Genomic DNA, 26,187 nt, shown 5'->3' with positions numbered 1-26,187 from the left:
CGGTCTGTCTCCTCTCCACCTATCTTCTCCTCTATCCATCTTCTATCCGCCTCCCCCTCTCTCCCTATTTATTTCAGAACCCCCTTCCCCTCCCCCATTTCTGAAGAAGGGTCTAGGCCCGAAATGTCAGCCTTCCTGCTCCTCTAATGCTGCTTGGCCTGCTGTGTTCATCCAGCTCTACACCGTGTTATCTCATATTTGGTAGCTACGCTCTTTCCAACTTTCAGAAATCTCTATTTTGATCCAGATTTTTGTCTTTTTGTTAACCCCAGTTTCAGCAAGGACTTGCGATGACGATGATTCATCATTCTGTCGCCACCAAAACCAGTAAGTATTTGCATTTTCTTTCAGTAATTGTAAGACAGAATTTGAATCTTTTTTTCATTGTGGGTAATAGCTTTAGAATGAGTTATTCCAATTAAGCAGCATTCAATTGTTGAGCTTCTGGTTTTGGTTTGCTGGTCACTGTTGAATGTGTTATTGGTAAACAATGCAGATTAAGATGTGTGGCTTTGGTTTTATTTGAAAAACTCATACTGATTTATTTAACAGTTCAGACTACAATTTACATTTACAGATAACTAGATATGCAACTTGCTTCTGACATTCTTCTGGACTACACATGGCAGTTGGTCATGTTTTTATACAGGTAGTTGGCTCGTCAGTGCACCCTAAAGCACTATCCTCTCTTAAAATATACAGTTTTTATAGCAATGATACACAGCGTCAATCTTGTGGTCCGAGTAGCAACACGGAGTGTGTAGAGTCAGAGTGGGAGGAATGGTGGGACAATGGAGTGTGGTGGAGAAGCGGAACTTTCAATAAGATTCAGGAAACTGTCCCTTTTTCTCCATTACAAACTTGTATCAAAATTGCTGGAACACGGATGCCATTTTGAGAATCTGATTTCATAAGAAATTTGCCTTAAAAGAGGAATTCAAGCCCAAGGCAATGTAAGTCCATAAAAACATTAAAAAATAGGAGTAGGCCATTCAGCCTTTAGCCTGCTCCACCATTCAACAGAATCATGGCTGATCTGATACTCCGCATGTTCACTTTCCTGCCCTTTCCCCATAATCCTTGTTTTTCTTACCGATCAAGAATCTGTCTCAGTCTTAAATATACACAAGGATTCTGCCTGACAAGTCTCTGTTGCAAGGAGTTCCAAAGACACACTTCCCTCTGAGGGAAGGAATTACTCTTCATCTCAATCTTAAATTGGCGCCTCATAATTTTGAGAATATGCCCGCTGGTGCTAGACTCTCTCATGAGGGGAAATAGCCTCTCAGCCTTTATCCTGTCATGTCCCTTAAGTGCAGTCATTTGTAACCGGAAATCAGCTAAGCAGCCGAGTCACTCTGTACAGATAAGAAATAAGAGTGGGTCATAAATGCCCCTTAACCATTCATTAAGATCATGGGTAGCTCAAGTTGGCAAACTTCCTGATTCACCTTGATTCAAAGAGCTCTGTTAGATCCAAATTAACACTGTGGAGGTGGGTGTAACATAGAACTAGGTCCATCAACCCCAGAATTGGCACAGAGGCAGCCTGGAGATGGGTGAGCATTGAGGACATTCATTCATCTTCTCTTTGGAGACCGAAGTGAAGTTAGTTGGAGGTGATCAAGGAGAAATGTGTGTGTGGCTATGAAAGTGAAGAATATTCTGTACTTCCCATACACCATGACCTACACACAATTGAGCATTATGTTCTACCCTAACAATGTTTTAATAATGTGTGAAGTTTCATTGGTAGTTTTATACTATAGAACTGAAATGAGGCTGTTCAAAATCTCTTAAATTTTCAAGCCCTTGCAACAGAGATCATTCCAGTAATCTGATTTGGAATGTAATCCAAATTCCAGAGGCTAAATGCCCAAATCAATGATTATTTTTGCCACATCATTACATCAGCAGGATATGATTGGCTTTTTGGGGATGTAAAATCTGCACTAAGAAAGTTGATGCTAGAATAAACTATTAAACTTACTGGCCTAAGATGAAAGGAATGATGAGTTGTCTGGCTTCAGTTCCTGGGAAAAATTACTGGTTGCCCTCACGAAGTTACTATGAGTTTCTCAACTGGTGCAGTATTGACAGTCCAGTAAGCATCATTTATATATTTAGCAGTGAATTTTGAATGCTGTCAAACAATTGATTTAACAGGATGTTTGGAACTGATTGTGTACAAGGGCAGAGCTCAGAAAAAACTCACCTTTTCCTCTGGCTTTGGTTTAACTGGTGCTTTAGAATCTGTTTTACAAAATGCTGTTTCCAAAGTGATGTAACTGTGCATTTGTATAAAACAAACCTAAAAATGACGACAAATAGCAGCTTTTGTAGTATTTTCAAAGACTTTTTCAAAATAAAATATGAATGACTCATAAAGGCACTTTGACTGTTCTCCTTTGCTTTGCAATTGAATGAATGGAATCTGGTAGCTTTGTTTCTCCCTATTGTTACAAACAGATTAGGAAAAGGACCTCAATGTTGTGGACAATAGTCACCAAACAACACAGAAAACTTTGTGGCATGCTCTGTAGGGAATCTGAATCCTGTCCATACTGAACAAACAGCTTGTGTCTCAGATTAAAGTAGCCTTCATAAGACACGCAGAGTCTAAAAGAAGGATAAGTTAAAACTTTGATTCAGTCTAAAATCATAGAAAGTGAAATAAAGGATAGGAAAGAAAGATGGCATTGAGAGAGGGAAAGAAAAGTGCAATCATAGAGATGAAAGAGAAAATATTGCAACAGTTATTTTAGATCTCCAACAATAATTAATATCTGAAGTGATGGGATTTCACTTTAGGTATATGCAGTTTTCAGTGCCAGAGAGGTGGTTTGATCATAGGTCGTCATGTCAATTTGAAATTAATCCAAGGTTTTTCAGTAGAACTTCTGATATCTCCTTGTGCAAAGCAAAAAGGGAATATGCTGTCTACAATTTTTTGTTGCTGCCTTGAGAACCTTTATGCATGCTAAATCAGCCTTCTAAGGGAGCAACTGAGAGTTGAGCACGGGCTAATATATAAACAGTGAAGAACAATGTGTAAAGGAAGGGTCAAGCATTCCTCTTCCAAAACTTGGAAGACGTATGAAGGTTTTTCCATTGTTGGTGTATAGCGAACAAGTGATTTGAAAGCACTCTCTGTATTTGCTCTTCCACTGTTTACACCTAGTCAATGCAGATGATGTCACAACCCAACTGCACAACATTGTTTGCACTGATGCCATGTTAAAAACTCTTTGCATTGTCTTTTTTTAATTTAACAGGCTTGTTGATGCCATTTCAGTCCCATGTTCATTGTAGTCAGTAACTGCTGTAAATCTAATCTTTACCCATCTTCTACAAACAATTTAAGAAGAAATTAGCATAGTCAAAATGACGTTTATTTTCATAATTGCGTCAGATGAGGAAAATTGCTGGATAATTAAGTTGTACAATAGTCATCATTATGGTTTGTGCTCCCATACTAATTAATTCAGTGCTTATCGAGTATTCTTAATGTAGTTTGAACATGTTTGTTGGCAAGTGGATATTCATCTAGTCTTTTAACTTTGATGTAATAGGTATATTGTGCTATTGTACTAGTTGTTCTTTAAAAACTTCTTTCGTACTGCCTCATGTCTAGGGAAAGTGTGTTAACCATAACATATTCCATCATTTGGTCATTTGCAATATGTAGCCAGCCTTCGCAGACTGATGAAACTCTGGTCTATTCACATATGTAGATTAGTGGTATTGTGACAATCAAGACTTGATTGCAATGTGTTTGTGTGATTTTATCACAATGTTGCTGTCACTCCCATGTTTGCTGGTCTCAGGACTCCATCAACAGTCAGAAAGACCAATTCATATGACACCAATGGATCAAATTCCAGATGCCAATAACCAATGGAAAACAGCTTCAAGCTAATGCTTTATTCTGGAATAAGAACAGATCTGTATTTGCTTGCAAGTTGGTGTTTTTTTTGTTTTCTTCCTTCGTCCTGCTGATGTAGATGATAAAAAGTGTATTTTTGAGCTTGTAGCTAGTTCTTTAGGTGGAATCTTACAGGGATCTAAGTGATAAGTATAATAGTGTGATTTTGGCAGAATTTGTTTTATTTATTCATCAGACGATGGAGTCAGAGATAGCAAAAACGGTGGATACTGGAGTTGGAGTCAGAGTCAATACAGTGTGGAGCTGGAGGAACACAGGTCAGGCAGCATCAGAGGAGCAGGAAAGTCAATGTTTTGAGTCAGAATCCTTCATCAGAACTGACTAGGTCAGCATTTATTGCCCAAAGCTCATTGCCCAGAGGGCAGTTAACAGTCAACCACGTTGCTCTGGCTCTGGAGTCACATGTAGGCCAGACCAGTTAAGGATGGCAGTTTCCATCCCGAAAGGACATCAGTGAACCAGATGGGCTTTTTTCTGACAATCAGCAATGCATTCATGGGCATCATTGGGCTCTTATTTCCAGATTTTTATTGAATTCACATTCCACCATCTGCCATGGCGTTATTCAAACCCGGATCCTCCGAACATTGCCTGGCTGTCTGGATTAACAGTCCAGTGATAATACCTGTAGGCCATCACCTCCCCATATGAAGAATCAGATAAGAAATCTGGTGGGACCTATATCAGTTTCAGAACCAACTTGCTGCACTTTTTTATGCTTTTCTGAGTGACATGGCAGCTGCGAGTTACTAATTAAGGAAATTGTAATTAGGTAAACATCTTATTGATGGGACAACTCAACTCATTAATATCCAGCTTCCAGTTTTAAACAACATGTGAAACATGGCGAAATCTCCTTATGGAATCGTGGCAGATACCTGGTGACTTCAGCGCCCTCCTGGAAACTGGGAACCCACATTTCACGGCACTGGATCACAGTTTTAGTGGGGACTTCATGTGCTTCAAAATGAAGAACTTGAAAAAGGGAGGAAAAAAAGCTAGTGCCAAATTCTGACAGCAAATTAGTGAAATGCAGATGGAATTTAACACTATAACACAGTTGGAGATAATTTATTGGAGACCAATAACAAACAGTGAGAGAGTTAGAGAGTTTGAAAGAGGAAACATGCAATGCAAGAAGCCAAGCAAAGTGGGCTCAGCATGATGCTGTAAAATACGCAAAAAACAACAGGCGGGCAGGGTGATTCAAAACTAAACATAAGCTGCAGCTTCATCACGGAGATGTTGAGGGGACTTGCCAGGCCAAAGACTGACTGCAATCTGTGGCTTCAGATCAGAAGGAAATGTTTCCATTGCAAAAATATGCTATATTCACAAAAACTCTTTATCTACATCCACAGATACTGAAGCAGTTCTGTACAGTCTTTGCATATCAAGAAAAACAAACATGGGAATTTGACATTCCTTGCAGTTACAAAAGCCAAAGGCATTTCTTACTCATGCCAGATACTATTTACATACATTGAGGTTAAAAAGAGGGTCCTTTTAACTGAATAGACTGTTGTTATACTTTGGCAGAAAGATCTTAGACAGTGGTCTTGCCCTACAGTGCCTTGGCGGCAGTTGCCCCAAACTTTAGTGTGTTCCTCAACATGTAGTCCTGGACCTCAGAATTTGCCAGTCTGCAGAACTTGGTCAAGGTTAACTCTCTACACTGGAAGACCAAGTTTCGAGCAGACCAGAGAGTGTCTTTCACTGAGTAGATGGTTCTTAAAGCACAGTTGATGTTTGTTTTGGTGTGTGTCCCAGGGAACAGACCATAGAGCACAGAGTCCTGTGTCATGGAGCTACTCAGGACAGACCTTGACAAAAACCACCGCATCTCTGTCCAGATTTCCTCTGCAGAGGCACATTCCAGCAGGAGCTGTGTGACAGTCCCTAACCCCCTGCAGCTGTTTTGATGGCAGTATGCGGTGGACTCACAGGTAGGTGCCCTTCTCACCACCAGCCAAACAATGTCTTGGTGCTTGTTGGAAAGTTCTTCCGATGAGGCATTCTGCCAAATGACTTTGACGGTCTGCTCAGGGAATAACCCGACAGGATCCAGCCTCTCCTTTTCCTGCAGAATCTCGAGGACGAAGTGTGCTGACCAATTCCTGATCAGCTTGTCATCAAATATGTTTTCCTTTGTAAATTTTTCCACGAGGAACAGGTGATGTGGAACAGTCCAACTACATAGAGCATTCCACAGCAATGAGGCCAGTCCCATCCTTCGCAACACCAGGGACAGGTAGAACCTCAGTACATAATGACACTTGGTGTTTGCGTACCGAGGGTCTACACGTGGCTTAATATAGCCACACACAAAGGTGCCATCATGATGAGGGCGGCGTCAGGTACGTTCTCCAACCAACCCCCCACATTACCCAGAGCTTTGTAGATGGTGTCCCTGTGGACACAGCCCACCTTTGACCTCCAGATGAAGGGGAAGACGGCTTGAGTGACTGTCATGGCACATGTTCAGGGAATGAGTCAGACCTGTGCCACATACAACACCTAGAGTTTCTCACACCTGATGGCCAGGGAGAGGGAGCGGTGCTCCCAAAAGCCCAGTTTCTGCCTCACCTTGGCGAAGCACTCCTCCCAATTTTGGGCGCGTGCCCCAGCTCGTCCGAACCATATACCTAGCGGTTTTAGGTAATCTGTCCTGACAGTCAAGGCGATAAAGGTTTGGAGGGCCAGGTTCCCAAAGAACATGGCCTCGATTTACATTGCTTCCCGAGGCCAGTTCGAACTGGTTGCAGATGCTCATAAGTCTGCATGCTGAAAGTGGATCCGAGTAGAAAATGGCCATGTCATCCATGTGCAGGGAGGCTTTGACCTGCAGGCCTCCGCTGCCTGGAATAGTCACCCCTTTCAGGCTCACATCCTTCCTGATGGACTCGGCAAAAGGCTTTGTACAACACACAAACAAGCAGGAGAGAGGTGGCGACCCTGCCTGACTCCAGATCTAATTGGGAAGCTTTCTGATTTCCATCCATTGATTGAGACTGCAATAATTATGCCAGTGTAGAGCAGTTGGGTCCAATTATGGATTCCATTCCCAAATTCCGTTTGGAAGAGCATGTCCCACATGTAGGTGTGTGATATCCTGTCAAAGGCCTTCTCCTGGTCCAGGCTGATTAGGCAGACGTCTAACCCCTGTCCTGCATGTAGACAGTTGCAACCCTGAGGAGCATAAGGCTCTCAGAGATCAGGCTGTCCGGTACAGCACGGGTTTGTTTGGGGTAAATCGCCAGTCCCAGAGCAGACCTGAGCTTGTTGATGATCACCTTAAGCATGATTTATAATCTGCATTCATTGGTGAAATTGGTTGCCAATGTCTAATTTCCGCCTCCTCCTCCTGCTTGTAGATGAGGGTGGTGATCTTTTTCCACGTGGATTCACACGTGCTACCTGCCAAAGGCATACTATCATACACCTCATACAGATCCTGGCCAATCAAGTCGCACAGAGCTGAATACAACTTGGCCAGTAAGCCATTGCTTCCAGGAGTTTTATTCTTTTCTAAGGACTCTAGGGCCTTGGTCAGCTTATCCAGAGATAACGACTGGTCCAGCCTCTCCCGTGTGCTGTCATCTAAGACCTTAGATTAATAGAAAAGCCACAACATCCTGTCACCCATGTGATACCATGACCAATTTTTTTTAGAAACGCAAAACAAGACTTGTAACTGTTTACATGCTGTGACTAACAGACACATACAGATAAGTTTTCTTGTAACCTGTTTGTAATTGTTAAAATGAAAGGATATAGCATTTATGCATTTAACACCCAGTATGTAAAAATAATTCAGAAAAGCACTCCAACTCTCTCTCACTTATGCTTTCAAGAGATTCACATACAATACATGCAGATGTAAGTTACAATGCAGTAAGGCACGTTAAATTATTTAAGAGTCAGAAAAGAAAATCATTCATATTCTGATCCTGTAGACTGATAACTTGGATGGTTGCAGGAAGCATTTGAGAATCTTCCTTAATTGTACAGCAAGATGATTTAAAATGCTGACTGATGATCTTTTGTCCTTTGCTCTGAAGTTAGCAGCTGTTTGATTTACGTTGAAGATGCTGCCTATATGTCAGAATACAGGCAAGGGATTTCCTTTCAGAATGGCTGGTCACCAGGGGAATTCGATCATGAGTCGTCTTGCTGTTACTCACTCAGTCTTCTCATGGTCCTCCTGACCCTGGAAAAGCAGTCCCTTCAAATACAAAGTGTTTTCTTGCTATCATATGATCTCCCTTCACAAATTGACTAGTTACCAAATGTAGTCACAGTAAGCTGGGAACACCCTCATTGCAAGGCCGTTGTTTAAAGTGATTTGGATTGCAATTTGGATGGCCAATGGAATTCCCTTCTCAGCCAGGCTCAGTTGTCCAAAGTGCATTTAATGGCTTGGTCTGCATCCATCTGAATAAACAGATTATCTTTGAATGTCTGTGAATAGTTCAAGGAATGGTCAATTCATTGTCATTTAAACTGACAGCTGCTCACTTTCATACAGTCTGGTTCCTTTCTGATGGTGCTGTAATTTATAAAGTGAAGTTATATAAATGTTATGTGTGCCTTAAGAGCTGCTGTTTAAGTTGCCTAAAATGTTGTTGTCAGTCCTTTCAAACTTATCCTAGGGTTTCGACTCTGTCAGTAAATAGTCATTTCTGAAATATTAAGTGGTTTTATAACTTACACCTGAGGTGTTAAATTCAATTATAAAAGTTGATTGTTAATCTTCTTTAGTCTTGACCTAATATATCAAGACTGTTAATGATTTGAAACAGCCATTGATATATAGAGGTGTTACTTTTTTAAAAAGAATGATATTATAATTGTTCTCGTATTTGAAAAATGTTTGGAGCTATATTGTTAAGCTCATCAGTATATCTGGGATGCCACAGTACTTACTAATGGACTGCACTCTGCGTACCAAACAAAAACAAGTATTGTTTCCGCACCACATAGTGAGATCTGAGAATCCTTGTTTGCTGTCAGCTGTAATATCTGTGTGAAACAGTGTGATTATTTCAAACTTCTAAGAATCACGAGACAGAGCAGGGTTGGGGGGAGGGAGAAGGAAGGTGAAACTGGAATTAAAGCCAAAGGTGAGGCCAGGATCTATTTAATGGCAGAGAAGGTGTGAGAACACCCCAGTTATATTCTCTTCCATTGGGCAGAAGATACGTGTTCTCAAACTTTTGTATCAACAGATTTAAGAACAGCTTTTTCCCCTGCTGTTATCAGACTTATGAATGCACGTCTCATATATTAAGAGTTGATCTTTCTCTGCACCTTCTCTGGAGCTGTAATACCTTATTGCATTCTTACCCTGATGTACATATGTAAGTTATGATTTGTCTGGTTAGCATGCAGAACAATACTTTTCACTATATCTCAGAACATGTGACAATAATAAATTAAATCAAATCAAAACTATATGATCTACTCCTGCTGTCTGTTTGTGAGAGGCTTCCTGAGTTGAGAGGAGAAGCTTGCTGCAGTAAAGAGTAGGTAAGTGAGAGGGTGCTTCAATGAGGAGGCGCACATTTTTTTGGTAAAGCATCCAGAGCTAGATTATATTACATGAGCTAACAGGGCAGCACTTGGACCACATCAAATAGGCACTTAAGATGCCAAGAAACATAGGAACAGCAGAAGGCCATTTAGCCCCTTAAGTCCATTCTGCCATTCAATGAGATCATGGTTCGTCTGTGGCCAAACTCCATATATCCTTAATACCTTTGCTTAACAACAATTTATGTATCCCATGTTTAAAATTAGCAACTGATCCTGTGTCCACTGCTGTTTACAGAATAGAGTTCTAAAACTTTTTACTACCTTTTGCATGTAGAAATGCTTCCTATCATTGCTCCTGGACAGTCTGGCCCTAAATTTAGTCTATGCTCCCTAGCTCTAGAGCCTCCAACCAGTGGAAAAAGTTTATCTATATCTACCCTGTCTTTTTTTGTTAATGACCTGAAGACTTTGATCAGGTCACTTCTTAACTATCTAAATTCAAGAGAAAATAGGCCTAATTTGTATAATTTCCCCTTGTAGCATAAGCCCCAAGGTCCGGATGTCATTCTTGTAAACTTGCATTGTACTCCTTCCTAAGGCATACAAGGCTGAGGTCCAAGTGCTGGAAAATGGGATTAGAATAATTATGGAATCGTAGAGTCGTACAGTATGGAGGCAGACCCTTCAGTCCAACCAGTTCATGCAGACCATTATCCCAAACTAAACTAGTCCTTACCTGCCAGTGCTTGGCTCATATCTCTCCAAACATTTCTTATTCATGTACTTATCCAAATATCTTTTAAAAGTTGTAACTGTACCCACATCTACCACTTCCTCTGGAAGGTCATTCCACACATGAACCACTCTGTAAAAAGAAACAAAAACAGCCCTTTGTGTCTTCTTCAAATCTTTCTTCTCTGACTTTAAAAATATGCTCCCTAGTGTTGAAATTGTCCACCCTAGTGAAAAGACACCTGCTATTTACCTTATCTATACCCTTCATGATTTTATAAACCTCTATATGGTCACCTCTCAACCTCCTGTGCTCCAGTGAAAAAGGTCCCAACCTATCCAGCCTCTCTTTATAATTCAAACCCTCCATTCCTGGCAACATCTTCGGAAATCTCTTCTGAACCATCTCCAGCTTAATAATCTTCTTCCTATAACAGGGAGACCAGAACTAGACACAGTACTCCGGAAGAGGCCTCATCAATCTCCTGTACAATCTCAACGTAATGTCCCAACTCCTAAACACATAAGTCTGAGCAATGAAGATATGTAGTTCTGAAGAAGGTTCACTCGACCCAAAACGTTAACTCCGATTTCTCTCCACAGATGCTGCCAGACTGCTGAGCTTTTCCAGCAATTTCTGCTTTTGAATCTGATTTACAGCGTCCGCAGTTCTTTCAGTTTTTATTAAGTTTATAGTTGTTTTGGACCAGGGCAGACTCAGTGGACCGAAGGGCCTTTTTCTGCGCATAATTCAAGAAACTGCTTTATGGCACGTCAGGGTATCTCTGGAATGGCTTCACAAGATGACGCCTTCTTATGTTTCACATGGAGTGGATCTGTGTTGCGTCTTTTGTTTTTGATGTCATGACAGCCTGATGAATCATTATGATAGACTCTCTAGCTCTGCGGAATGCTGATACTGTATGCCCATCCCTAAGACTTGCTTGGACATGTACAGATTTGAACATTAATCCTCTGTGCTAATAGAAAGCAAATTAGATTAAGTTTCTGTTACCCATTAGTTGTACTTTCATGTGCAAGGCTTAATTGACCAGTTGCTTTTACGATTATTGTAAAAACAGCATTTTTGCAAAAAAAAAGGAATAGCCAAACAATACAATGAGCCCATCGGTCCCTTTAACATAACATCTGTCTCAGATTTGGAAAATGAGTCACGGAAGGAAAGGCACCTTTTCCCGTTCTCCTTACCACTGCACTTTCTAGCTCTGAGGAATGTTCCAATCTGCTGTTGCTATCGTTTTGTTTTTGGAAGAGCAGAAACACGCACAGGAGTGACTGCATCGAGAGTGGTGAATTTAAAAGAAATGTCTTTGCCTAGAAGATAGATTTGGTACTCTGAGACTGTAGCTTGGGAAACTGTTGAGCTGCAAACTGACAAAGGAAGGAAGTGTTGGAAGATTTGCACATTACGGGATTTTGCATTCCTCCCTCTGAAGTGTAGGGTTCTTCCCCCCCCCCCCCCCCAAAAAAAAAGCCATATTTAGTATCAGCAGGCGGTAAATAGATCAAGTGGCTACTCAAAGCTGCTAGCAGCGTGGTTCCAAGTCAATTACATTTTTCCTTGTGAATATAAGGAAGGACTGTCTGACTTTAACTGGCTGATACCCAAGTGTGATGCAGCCGAACCGGGCGTGGCTGAACGTGGTTATTTATCTGCTGCCAACGTAGCAGCCTTGCTAGTGTCTGCGCTGCTTTACACATCATGAACCTTCATTATCTTTAGGGCGTAGAGCCTGGATGATATTTATTCTCCCTTCCCAGCAAAGAGCTTGTTGTATTTGAGTTACTGATGGTGCTACATTTTACCGAGTTCTGAACATCTGCACACACACGGTTTCGGAAACTGTGCTTAATTTCTTTTGAATTTAATTCAAAATGAGTTTTAGGTAAGTTTGAACTTTTACTTGTATCTGCTTCAATAATTTGCATGGCAGGGAGCTGATTAAGAGTAAGCTGGACAAGCGAGGAACAAAGAAAGATGCACTGTGATTTCCTGCAGTGAAAATGACGGCGTCGGTAGTGACTGAAACCTTTTTGTTCCAGGAAGTATGCATTGAATCTGCACGTGTTAACGCTTTTGTTTACTCCCTAATTGTGGGTTTCTCTATTTTCAACGGTTTGGGTGGAGCTCTCAGTGCTAAGCTTGGAAGAACTTTGTACCACCTAGACCCTCCATAACGCACATCACGGTTGGACCTAACAGAGAAGTAAAATCCATTGTTCTTGACTATGTTTCCCCTTCCCTTTGGGATTCAAAGATCAAAATTGAAGGGGAGCAGTCCTGTCTATTGTTTTTCCATCCCTATCTTGCATTGCTGCTGTTCGCTATTTTTGCTGGTGGTGAGTGAGACTGGGAGCAGCTGGCAAACTGTGATCTATTGCAATCAGTATTAGGTGCTTATCAATGGGAAAATTGTATCTTACTGAATTACGTGGTAGGTAGGCCCTGACTGAGGCCAAATTATTAATGATTGGAGGTTGGCAAGATCCACTATAATTTCCTCCTGTCCTTCAGAGCTAGGGTACCACTGATATGACCCCAGACCATCTTGCCCACCAATGGAAAAACTCAGGAAATAAGATTCTGGCCATCCTTCAAGTGAGCTTTTGAACCAGGCTCATGTTTGCCTGCTCTGCTGACCAAGTAGATGATGAGACCAGGATGTTGGTGTTTTGTTTACTGGCCAATAATTCTTCTGCAAACCAGTGTCACTAAAGCCAGACTAGCTAGTTATTAATTTTATTGTGGGACTATGTAGACAAATAAAGCATACCCACTTAAAAATTATTCATTATTTGTTTTTATTTGATTCTGAAAGGTGTAATTTCATTCTTTATTAATTGGTTAGCATAAGAAGGTCATTGCCAGTTATAATTATTAGTTATCTGGAATAACGCTGAGGACTGGCTTATAGTGGTCTCCTCAAACCTGCTTAATTTTTTTTAAATGTTGGAGAAGAATTTTCCAGAGTTTCCCAATAAATTGGTCATTTCTGTTTCTTCAATGATATTACTTCTACCTTCAGAGTAACTGATACACATCAGTATGGAATGTATTTAGGAGGTATATGATGGGCTTATTCTGTCCTTCATTTATATAATGCTAATTAATGTTAAGAATCCTTTTAACTTTAAAAATTTGTATGCTGCTAGTTTTTTTTGCAGTTTTCTCATGCATCATTTCTGGAGCCAAACAAAGATCAAATAAGAGTGATTACTGGACTGTAACACTACCAACGTCAGTATCTTTTCCCACTACACAGGAGTGGGATGTGAATTCAGATGGTTTTAAAGGAAGGAATCTTGCAGGCTGATGTGTTTAACCAACTCATGAATAAAGATGATCCCAGCTGCCGATGACCATAGTAATGTAGACCTTTTGAGAACTTGACTTAACAAGTCAGCTGTTTGAAGAAGCATCTTCTAACTCATGTCACGCTTCAAATATAGGAGTCATCGATCCATACAGCAGAGAAACAGACCCTTCAGTCCAACCAGACATCCCAAACTAAACTGGTCCCACCTGCCTCTGCTCGGCTCATATCCCTCCAAAACTTTCTTATTCGTGTACTTATCCAAATGTCTTTGAGACGTAGTAACTGTACCCACGTCCACCATTTCCTCCAGAACTTCATTCCACACGTGAACCACACTCTGTGGAAAAAAAGTTGCCCATTTTAAAAAAAAAAACTTTCTCCTCTCACCTTAAAAATATTCCCCCAGTCTTGAAATCACCCACTCTAGGAAAATGACACTTGGCATTCACCTTATCAATGCCCCGCATGATTTTATAAACCTCTATAAGATCACCCCTTAATCTCCCTCACTCCAGTGAAAAAAAGTCCTAGCCAATCCAGCCTCTCCTTGTAACTCAAACCTTCCAATCCCGGCAATGTCCTTGTAAATCTTTTCTGAACCCTCTCCAGATTAATAATATCCTTCCTGTAAAAGGGCAACCAGAACTGGACTCCGTACTCCAGAAGAGGCTTCACCAACATCCTGTACAACTTCAACATGACTTCCCAACCCCTGCACTCAAAGGTCTGAGCAATGAAGGCAAGCATGCTAAACACCTTCTTAACCACTCTGTCTACATGTGATGCAAACTTCAAAGATTTATGTACCTGAACCCCTTGGTCTCCCTTTTCTACGACGCCATCCAGGGCCCTATCATTAATTGTATAAGTCCTGCCTTTGTTTGTTTTACCAAAATGCATTCCCCACATTTATCTGAATTAAACTCCATCTGCCACTCCTCATCCCATTGGCCTAACTGATCAAGATCATTTTGTAATTTTAGCTAACATTCTTCACTATCCACTAGAAGTTAGGGTTAGGTCGCACCCTAACATTCTCAGCACACAGTGTTAGTCACTGGAGGCTTGTTGGTCTCTAAGTGTTAGCACCACACCACAAACAAATTGTTGGAGAGCTTACTAAGCCAGGACACTTCTCTCCTATGCCAAAAATAAAAATCATCACTGTGAAAATGTTTTTGTGCCCCCTTTTTTCAGCAGGGATAAAACGGAAGGTGGTATTTCTTCAGAGAAAACTAAGAAATCTTGGAGTCTATCACCCTTGAAGTCTGTTTATCCTTTGATTTGGGAAATTGTGAGGCAGTAGGATTCTGAAGTGAAACCGAGTAACCACAAATATTATTAAGGATAGGAGCATTAAAGAAAAGTGAGATTAAAAAAAGTTGTGGGGGTTGATTGGTCCAATGATAGAAATGTGTTGAACAAGCGAAGCTTGTATAACAGTTGTAGATCACTGACTTTAAATGGTAATCCTTGTTGCCATTGAATTTTAACTGGTAGCTTTTTCAGATTACAATGCTGCCTTTTGTATCTTACTTCTCCTAATCCACATAAAAGGCTTCCTTAAAGCCACAGTATTGATTATTATGTTAAAAACTTGATTACGCTCCAATAAATCTCTCTGCTGTATTTGGATATTTCTAAGTCACATTTTGGCTACTGTGTTGGAAGCTGAAACCAGGAATTTTTCCACATTGTTAGACCACTGTCAGTAAAAGTTACCCCCAAAACATGCACTTTTCACTCCAGGGAAGTGGCTGTGGAATAGAATCAGGTAGCTCAACCCTGGAGGCAGAGCAGAAGTGGACACAGGGACGGGTGAGTTTTGAGGTGACTAGACCCTTCTCCAGTCTCTAGGACGTCACCTTGGTTGTTTTACTAACTGTTAGGCCCATCCACAATCCCCTCACCATACATGGCCCCATATTGTCTCCTTGCCAGCTGAAGCCCTCTTCCTCCAACCACTCCTAATAGCCTGCCACAGCCTTCTGGAGTTGAGAAAGCAGTTGAGCAACACAGCCTGTTCTCTTATACATGGTAATGGTTTTAAAACCAATTCCCATTTGTAGCATCTGTTCAAATCTTTTAATTCACAAGTGGTTAATCCTGCACAAAAACTAACCAGCTTTGATTCGGACGCCCAGGATGGATAATTGCTTATTAGACTTCTCTTTAAATTGTCAGGCTGTGAACTCCAAACTCTCCCTGAGTTAATTGTAAACTTTGGAACTCAAACAAATGCTAGCCCCGCTGGTCTGCCCTCCTCCTACCTGCCAGCACTCTAGCTCTACCCCCAATGACCCTGCTACTGCCTCAACACTTGGCCTTCTCCCACCAGCACACTTTCCAGGGAGGGGCCTGAGAGCTGGGAGGGTATTCCTTGGGGCTGATACTGTTTCTGTGCCTGCTCCCTCCATCCTTCTCTTCAAATGCCCCTCTTTTGCACCTCCCCTCCCCCAACAACTCCTGCCACTCCCCAGTGCTGTCCATGTTGAAGAAGGAGTCATCCAACTCCTAGTTCAGATTCTCAAATGGCTGCCAGCGTATGTGTGGATGGGGCCTGTGATGTTAACTGCCCACAATGCTCTGGGCTGTGTGCCCACGTGTACACCCTCTGTGATCCACTTGAGGGTGGCATTCACTATAAACAAGACACTATTGAAATTGCATGACTAGATGCTATTTGTTTACTAACCTGCAGCAGATGGTCTGTCAATCAAACGTTAAGAGAAGGTCTTTTTTAACTGCAGTTTTTTTGTAATCGGTTTTAAAGGGCTGGAGATATAAATTAAACTTGTCGTCATGACTTTGACAATGATCCTGTCTCTCCTTCAAAAATGTTTACCTTGATTTCATCAATTGTGACTCCCACATGGCAAGTTGTTATCCTTAAATGTCTAATCTCCTACCAGGAAGAAGTAGATCTGTTGGAAATCAGGGTGATTTCCATCTCTCAGCCCTGTCGCCCATTTATAAAGGAATGCAAAGAGACGTCACTTCCGCAAACATCCAAACCCCATGATGGAGGAAGTGCAGACTTCCCTCATCCAGGACAGTAAACAGAGAAAATTTAATTTCTGTAACATTGGCTTCTCTATAAATAGAAACGAATCTTTACTGGAAACTAGACCAGGATGTAAAACAAAAGGCAGGGTTTGCCAAATGAAGAAAGACACAATATAAAGCTATTGTTATAACTTAAGGCTGTTAAGAACAGTGTGCTGTTGATGTAATAACCTGTAAACCCAGGTTAGTATATGTTTTTAATGAATAGCTTTGGAACGTAAGATCATGAGAACGAGGTGTAGGAGTAGGCAATCCAGCCCCTACTTCACCATTTGATACAATTGTGGCTGATCTCATCTCAGCCTCCACTCCACTTTCCTGTCAGTTCTCCATAACCATTCAACTCATTACTAATTAACTAACTCAGAAAGCATTCCTACAGAATTAGTAACGTGATTATATATTTTAAAAATGTTTCAGCAGGATTGTAAGTATTTTTCTTGGGACAGCTTTGAAGCCTATCCGTGTAAATTTGCTTTAAAGTTTTCTTCTGCTTGGAGTCTTGTGGGGTTAAGTCTCAGAACATGCACACGTATATTCCTATAAAACTATTTTAAGAATTTGATTTATGCGCTAAATCTCTCCCTTGGACTTGACAGAAAGTTGCTGAGAGGCTATTTTCTCCTTGTAGGCAGCCTAGAACTAGAGATTATGGATGGGAAAAGGTTCAGCAATGATTGGCAATGTTTCTAGTGGTGCCATGGGACAGTGATTCTAGGGACAGACAATGCAGCTTAGCCGGTGGGGTCGGTCTTATCTCTGAGAAGTTTTCTGCCCCACTGCAGAGAGTTGTGAATACAGCCCGGTCCATTATGTGAGCCAATCTTCCATCCATCGACTCCATCTATACCTCTCGCTGCTTTGGGAAGGCAGCCAACATAATCAAAAACCCCTCCCACCCAGGTTATAATCTCTTCCAACCTCTTCTGTTGGGCAGAAGATACAAAAGCTTAAATACACACACCGAAAGATTCAAGAGCAGCTTTTTCCCCACTATCAGACTTCTGAATGGACCTCTCAAATTTTAAATTGAAATGTTGATCTCGCTCTTTGTGCACCTTCTCTGCAGCTGTAACATTGTATCCTTTGGTCTGTTCTATTACCCTAATGCACTTTATATGGTATGATCTGCCTGTACTGCATGCAGAACAAAACCTTTAACTGTGCAATAATAAATCAAATCAAAAGCCGTAAAGAATTAAAGCAAATCAGTCTTGTGCAAACATATTTCTCCTATGGTCTCAGGGTATGGGTTGGCCATTTAAGACTGAGATGTGGATACATTTTTTCACTTGGTTGTTAATCTTTGGAATTCTCTACTCCGAGAGCTATGGAAGCGACATCTTGAGTATATTTGAGACTAACAGCAAGATTTTTTTGAGTATCAATAGATTTGGGGTTTGGATGGAAAAGTAGGGTTAATGCAGAATTCTGCCATGATTTTGTTGAATGGCAAAAGAGATTTAAGGGCCAAATTTGGCTGCTCTTACTCCTATTTCTTTTATTATTCTATTTCCCTTGCTATTTATAGTAAAGTTGCTATTGTCCCAGAGCACTGCAGGGCTGCCCTCTCATTAGAGAGAAATGACTGGTGGTGGTTTAACTTGAGGGTCACCATGCCTCAGATGAGGGGGGTAGGTTGAGAGGTAGGATCTTTGTCATAACCTAAGCCGATATGGGAATTGAATTTGTGCTGTTGGCATTGCTCAGCGTTGCAAATCAGCCATCCAACGAACTGAGCTAACTGACTCTTTGGTTACAAATATGGGACGAAGTGTAGTCTGTATTCATCAAATATGATATTTAGGGTGGGCTTCACTGTAGTTGCACACTTTTGGAAGCTTAGGTTCAAGATTCAGTATAAAGTTACATGCTCGAGCTAGATTGCCCTTTTTGTCCTTCCAGTTTCCCTTTGTGTGTGTGTAACCTGTTTCTTGCTTGGTGTGGTCACAATTAAGATTGCCACAGGGCCCTATACACTCATATCTTTAAAGGACAATGAATTGTGTGTATTCTGTTTGCCCCAAGTGGCATATTCCCCATTTCTACTTGGCTGTGTAGTCCACAGCGATCATCAGCACTGAGGTATTCCTGCATTGCAAAAGGTGCGGTCTTTCAGGTGAGATGGTGTTGTCTGACCATTGTTTGGGTTCCTCTCATTATCTCGGCTAACTATTCGCAACAGAAACGACTTGATTAATGCATAAATTGTAATAATGACTGGACATCAAAATGGAAGGATCTGTGGGCATTTTAGGTGTGAAGGTGCAAAATGCAAATGTTTTCTATTATTTCTTAACTGAGGCAGTTCTCCAGATGCATTGTGTGTAAAGGCTTGAGATTTGCTATTTATGCTTGAGGGAATTTTCTTTTAAACAAAAAATGACTTGCATTTTTAAAATGGCTCCTGTGACCTTGGAAAATCCCAAAGTGCTTTGAAGCCACTGATGTGCTTTTGAAGTGCAGTACTTCTAATGCAGAATTAGATTTTGGGGATAAGGTGATTAGAAATAGCTGAGATAATGGAAGGTTTCCCCATTATGATCATTAGGAGAATTCATGTTACTGCATAATTTAGGAATGATAGCAATAAATAAATGTGATTTGGTTTTTAAAGAATACCATTTATTCACCATTATTATTTTCTTATGTCACAGAGTGCACAGTATATACCTACAGATAGTGATAACCCTTTTGATTCTAACCCCTGTATGGTTTATTGTGAAGAAGAGCAAAAAGTGTGAACATGAGCTGAAGGCTTGGGTTCAGTCTCTCTCATGGGAACCTGGTTGCCAATATCCTGATAATTTCTGGGAGAACATCATTTTATTGTTTCCCTACGTGGTGATAAATGGACTGGCTAATACTGATATGTTCTGCACCATCCAGTACCCACTTAGGTACAGTTATTGATTCTATCCATTTGTTTTTAAAATTCATTAATGGAATATGTCAGTATCTGCTGCCCACCCATAGTTGTCTTTGAGGTTGGAGGTGTGCTGCCTTTTTCTGACTTTATGATGATGGGAAGATCGTTTGATGAAGCAGCTGAAGGTGGTTGGGCCCAGGACAGTTCCCTGAGGAAGTCCTGCAGAGATGTCCTGGAGCTGAGATGACTGACCTCCAACAATCATGACCATCTTCTTATGTGCCAGGTATGACTCCAACCAGCGGAGCATATTCCCCTATTTCCCATCGACTCGAGATTTGCTAGGACCTCTTGATGCCACACTTAGTCAAATGCAGCATTGATATCAAGTACAGTCACTCTTACCTTTCAACTTGAATTCAGCTCTTTCTTACATGTTTAAACCAAGACTTTTATGATTTCTGGAGTTGAGTGACCCAAAAATGATTCATAATGTGTACCAGTGAGCATGTAATTGCTAAGAAATTCTTGCCTGATGGCATTTGTGATAACACCTTCCATCACTTTACTGAAGATTGAGAGTAGACTGATGGGGCAGTAATTGGCCACGTTTGATTTTCTCTTGCATTTTGCGCACAGGACATACCTGGGCACTTTCCACATTACCAATGAGTGGATGTAATGGAACAGTTTGGCATAGGATTGCAAGTTCTGGAGCACACATCTTCAATACTATGGCTGGAATGTCGTCAGAGCCTGTAGCCTTTGTAATATCTGGTATCTCCAGCCATTTCTTGATCTCACATTGAATGAATCAAAGTGAATGAAGGCTCATGTTGTTTTGCTGTGGACTTCCAGAGGAGGCAGAGATGGATTGTCCATTTGCCACTTCTGGCTGAAGATTGTTGCAAATGTTTGAGCCTTATCTTTTGTACTGGTGCGCTGGGCTTCCCCATCATTGACAATAGGGCTATTTGTGAAGTTGCCTCTTCCAATGAGTTGTTCAATTGTCCGTCATCAAAATATATGTGCCAGGACTGCAAAACTCAAAGTCTCAATTACTGGTACTGTTTGGCAAGTTGCAAGTAGTCCTGTGTTACAGCTTTAGGTTGACACCTTGTTTTTAGGTATGCCTGGTGCTGCTGCTAGGTTGTCCTCCTGCACTCTTCTTTGATTGGGGATTGATACCTGCCTTGATAGCAATGGTAGGGTGGGGAATCTGCCTGGCCCTGTGGTTGTAGATTGGGCTACCAGCAGAACTGTACTTGAACACAGAGTGCCTAGTGGATGCCCAGTCTTATTTGGACATCAATCGTGAACATTAAAATGCAGAGAGCTCTATGGATATTCGGGTTGCTTGCAGTATCTTGGTGCTTTCCATACTTGTCCGTCATGTTTCCATGTAATAACATGACTGGAAAAACTAGCTTGGCTGCTGCTATTCTGACAGAAGGGTTGTTGTTAAACCGAGTCCAGATTGATGAATTACAAGGGGCCTTGAACTTGTGCAAAAGTTGATGCTTCTATTGAACATGAATATAACCATCCAGACATACCAGGGGAAATCTCCACTATGTTCCTGGTAGGAAAATTTGGATTGATAGCTGCTAGATTTTGGTTATTTACATGTTGTTTAGCTATTTGATGTCATGCTTGTGATTTATAGATTTAAATTCTTTGTTTGTTCAAAAGGTAGGGCAAAATTATATAAGCAATATATTCAAAAACCACAGTTGTAGCTTTCCACTGCTGACCATATTTAGTCCATGAGCACAGGCAGTCTGGATCTTGAGGCCTTGACAACTTTTTTTTTTCCCCATTTGTCTTCTGAACTAGCCTCAGGAAATGAGAAAAATATAGAGTAAAAACATTTTAACGTTACTCATTGAATATAATTTCAGAATGGTTATGCTGCAGAAGGAGGGCTGTTGAGTCCATTGTGTCTGCACGGGCTGGTTCACTGAGCAGTGTGACTTAGCCTCATTTTCCTGCCTTTCCTGATAACCCTGAGCGTTGTTCGTATCTAAATAATTATGCAGTGCCCTTCTTGAATGCCCCAATTGAAGCTGCCTCTACCTCACTTCCTGGAGGTGCCTTCCAAACCCTAACTAGTTGTGTGAGAAAGTTGAATAAAACTCCGTTGCTAATGCACTGACATGGAGTTACCATCAGAAGGACTGACAGGCTGGATTTTGAGAGGTGTTTGGAATCCTGAGAGCAACAGGAGGTTTCTGGACTACATGGCCATCTCTAGCCATGCGTGTTTCGTCTAAAGTGATATTTACCATTTCTGTGCTGAGATCCCACTTAGCACCCAGAGGGGAACGCTAGGGACAGAAATTTGCTCCCAGGACAAAGAGCAGTTGCTGCTTTGATGCAGTATGATATCCAGCAATGTTCAAGGCCATGGTTTCCGATCTCTGTTTTCAGCCTTGGTTTTCTTGGCAATTGAATTTGGCAATGTAGGCACTTAGGCCCTGATTGAAAAGGGAAACAGTCTCACAAAGCAGAGATAGTAGGAACTGCAGATGCTGGAGAATCCGAGACAACAAGGTGCAGGGCTGGATGAACACAGCAGGCCAAGCAGCATCATAGGAGCAGAAAGGCTGACGTTTCGGGCCTAGACCCTTCATCAGAAAAGGGGGAGGGGAACGGGGTTCTGAAATAAATAGGGAGAGAGTGGGAGGAGGATAGAAGATGGATAGAGGAGAGGATAGGTGGAGAGAAAACAAACAGGTCGAAGAGGCTGGGATGGAGCCAGTAAAGGTGAGTGTAGGTGGGGAGTTAGGGAGGGGATAGGTCAGTCCAGGGAGGACGGACAGGTCAAGGGGGCGGGATGAGGTTAGTCGGTAGGAGATGAAGGTGCGGCTTGAGGTGGGAGGAGGGGATAGGTGGGAGGAAGAACAGGTTAGGGAGGCGGGGACGAGCTGGACTGGTTTTGGGATGCGGTAGGGGGAGGGGAGATTTTGAAGCTTGTTGAAATCCACATTGATACCATTGGGCTGCAGGGTTCCCAAGCGGAATATGAGTTGCGAACCATTTCAACTCCCCCTCCCATTCCTCAGAACTCCCAGTCGCGAACCATTTCAACTCCCCCTCCCATTCCTCAGAACTCCCCGTCGCGAAACATTTCAACTCCCCCTCCCATTCCGCAGACGACATGTCCATCCTGGGCCTCCTACAGTGCCACAACGATGCCACCCGAAGGTTGCAGGAACAGCAACTCATATTCCGCTTGGGAACCCTGCAGCCCAATGGTATCAATGTGGATTTCACAAGCTTCAAAATCTCCCCTCCCCCTACCGCATCCCAAAACCAGTCCAGCTCGTCCCTGCCTCCCTAACCTGTTCTTCCTCCCACCTATCCCCTCCTCCCACCTCAAGCCGCACCCCTATCTCCTACCGACTAACCTCATCCCGCCCCCTTGACCTGTCCGTCCTCCCTGGACTGACCTATCCCCTCCCTAACTCCCCACCTACACTCACCTTTACTGGCTCCATCCCTGCCTCTTCGACCTGTTTGTTTCCTCTCCACCTATCCTCTCCTCTATCCATCTTCTATCCTCCTCCCACACTCTCCTTATTTATTTCAGAACCCCCTTCCCTTCCCCCTTTTCTGATGAAGGGTCTAGGCCCGAAACGTCAGCCTTTCTGCTCCTATGATGCTGCTTGGCCTGCTGTGTTCATCCAGCCCTGCACCTTGTAGTCTCACAAAGCAGAAGCTTTTCCCACAAATTCTATCATACCATAAAAATTATATTTGAATCACTCATCATCAGTTTTGGCACACTCTTTCCTTGCTCCACATCCTGCTGCTTTCATCCTTCTTCGAAAACCTGTCTGTGTCCCACATAGGACTCTCCAGTTTGTCAAACATGGTGTCTTCGCTATCTCTCATTGTTAGGATTTTCCCTTGGGGCTTCCAACTTGGAATCCTACAAATATATACATCCTACTGTAATTTGTTTTGACACTTGCTACAATTTAATGTTGACACTTAACCTATTTGGTCCTGCAGCCAGACCAGATCTGCCTTGTATAATCTCTCATTCTTCTGTCTGTTGTCTTTATTCTCAGCGTTAACGTGATTTGTATTTTTTCTCTCTGAGTGCAGTTGTCACTCACGTCTTTGCCTAATTCAACATCGGTCGTCCACGTCATACATTATGTTGCTGAGGTCATTTATTAAATAAGTTACTCAGGACAAAATGTTTTCAAAAAACCTATATGTGAGCCAGACCACCATTACAAATGGATTTCTTAGTGAACCTGTGAATTTCCACCTGTTGTCTCTATCGTAAATTGCTGATTTTGATTTCCAGATTGCTGGTCCACTTGACCTAATTAACATTTTCATGCATTCATTTTGAAAATTGCTCAGTGTTGGTGTTTTGTGCTGAATCCTTTGACTTCAGTGTTGCATTCTCATACCAAACGTAATTCCTAGAATATAAACAGACCACATATCTCAGCCTTTCGTACCAGTGTTGCTTTGCGTTAATTGCACTGATTCTTGCTTGATGTTCTTTCACAATCCCTCCAAGAAAATGCCATAGTCATCAATGTAGCAGGGCAATATTTGTCAGGATTATGTCTCTGACCCTTGCTTGAAGACGGAATCATTCTGACCGACTCTTCCCTTGCTATTAACTTTTCATATATGGTGAGTTTCACAAAAGTGCCATCACATACTTCCCAAAAGAAATGGGAAAAGAAGTCAAACCAATTTACATTAAGTCACATCTTTTTAATGTAAAGAAACATTCAAAGCAATTCAAAAACTGATAGGGGATGGGATGAAGATAACGCTGAGGCACTTAAAAAAAAAAATTGTTGGGTTTCTAGAAATTGTTTGAAAATGGAGTGCAAGACAGCACAGCAGTGGGATTTGGAAAGCAAGTTCAAGAATGCAGGGGCATGATAGATGCACTCTAGCGTAGTTTTTTCAAAGCAGATGTATAGCACAGCTGGATGTTGACTTTAAATTGAAATGTGTTTCTCCCGCAGGCAAAACTGTAATGATCATCTGTAATATTTCACTGCTTCAAGGTTGCTGTTGTTTCAAACTGTTCAGAACTTGATTATTTAGCATTACAGGCTTTCAATATGGGAAAACTTCAATAATTGCATAAGTGTCACTTACCTAAGCAACGTTAGTTCCTTTAAAGTGGAGTCTTAAGTAAACAGGATAGTGAAGAAGGCGTTTGGTATGCTTGTCCTTATTGGTCATTGCATTGAGTACAGGAATGGGGATGTCATGTTGTGGCTGTACAGGACATTGGTAAGGTTACTTTTGGAATATTGTGTACAATCCTGGTCTCCCTGCTATAGGAAAGATGTTGTTAAACTTGAAAGGGTTCAGAAAAGATTTACAAGGATGTTGCCAGGGTTGGAGGGTTTGAGCTGTAGGGAGAGGCTGAATATGCTGGGTCTGTTTTCCCTGGATCGTCAGAGGCTGAAGGGTGACCTTATAGAGATTTATAAAATCATGAGGGGCATGGACAGGGTGAATAGCCAAGCTCTTTTCCCCAGAGTAGGGGAGTCCAAAACTAGAGGGCATAGGTTTAAGGTGAGAGAGGAAAGATTTAGAAGGGACCTAGGGGGCAACTTTTTCACAGAGGGTGCTGCGTGTAAGGAATGAGCTGCCAGATGAAGTGTTGGAGGCTGGTAGAGTAACAACATTTCAAAGGTATTTGGATGGGTATATGGATAGAAAGAATTTAGAGGGATATGTGCAAACTGTTAGCAAATGGGACTAGATTAATTTAGGATACGTGGTCAGCATGGATGAGTTGGACCAAAGAGTCTGTTTTCATGCTGTACAACTTTATGACTCTATTATATCTGGATGTCATGACCCTAAAGTGGAAAATGAAATAAACTAGCTTAACATGTTAAAATACAACTGACAGTTACATAGATGTATCAGCAAACTTTAGTTGTCATAGTTTGGTGAGAGGGACAGCTGTTTGATAACACCAACAAATAGCCCTGTCAATTCCTCAGTTGATGATTATAAAACAAAATAGCAAGGATCGTTTAGAAAGGATGTATTCTATATTTAAAAATCAACCACTGAATTCATTTAGCAATGATGATGCAGTGTTTAAGTAGCTCTTCAGGATCTTTTCTTGGATTTAAATCTTGCAGATCTAAAGGGCCAACACTCTAACATATGATGGTAATGTTTTTTACATGTTGCTGTTATGCAATTGAATATTTGTTTAATTATGGTTGCAATCTAAGTTGTATTTTATTTATGTCCTTTACTTCCACTATGTGTTCTTAATTTCTAACCTTTGGCAGACAACGTAGGTATGAGGCCAGTTCCTAGAGTTTTGCAAAAAGCTTTTGAGCTGTCCAACAAAAAAAAGTGTTCAAAAGGAGCTCAAAATGACATTCCCTCCACTGCAAAATTGCTCAGTCTTCCAACCAGTGCAGTGTTCTGTCTCAGCTTAGTATCGGTTATATTGGTAAAGGATCATATGATTTCTGTCTCCACTGACCACAGATCAGTGGTCTGTAGAGATAGCAATAAATGCAGATGCTGGAGTCAGAGAGACACTGTGGAACTGGAGGAACCCAGCAGGCCAGGCAGCATCAGAGGAGCAGGAAAGTTGGTGTTTCGGGTCAGGACCCTTTGTCAGAAATGGAGAGGGGGAAAGGAGCTGGGGAATAAATATAGAGAGGAGGGTGGGACTG

The 26,187-nt window shown here is 41.6% G+C and overlaps 1 protein-coding gene across 2 annotated transcripts in view; it reads left to right on the top strand.

Annotated features, from left to right (window-relative positions):
* shisa10.1 (shisa family member 10, tandem duplicate 1) overlaps nucleotides 1-26,187 on the top strand; it is a 77,204-nt gene that overhangs the window by 20,909 nt on the left and 30,108 nt on the right. The window contains exon 2 of one of the 2 annotated variants that reach the window (XM_020510882.2): nucleotides 273-327. In XM_020510882.2, coding sequence (XP_020366471.2) covers nucleotides 273-327 — 55 coding nt within the window. Of the gene's footprint in view, nucleotides 1-272; nucleotides 328-11,882; nucleotides 12,121-26,187 lie in introns of those variants that run through there. The other variant, XM_020510883.2, reaches the window with a different exon arrangement.

Source organism: Rhincodon typus, chromosome 16 (assembly GCF_021869965.1).
Source record: "Rhincodon typus isolate 14 chromosome 16, sRhiTyp1.1, whole genome shotgun sequence".
NCBI lineage: Eukaryota > Metazoa > Chordata > Chondrichthyes > Orectolobiformes > Rhincodontidae > Rhincodon > Rhincodon typus.
This window is presented reverse-complemented; position numbering and strand designations above follow the sequence as displayed.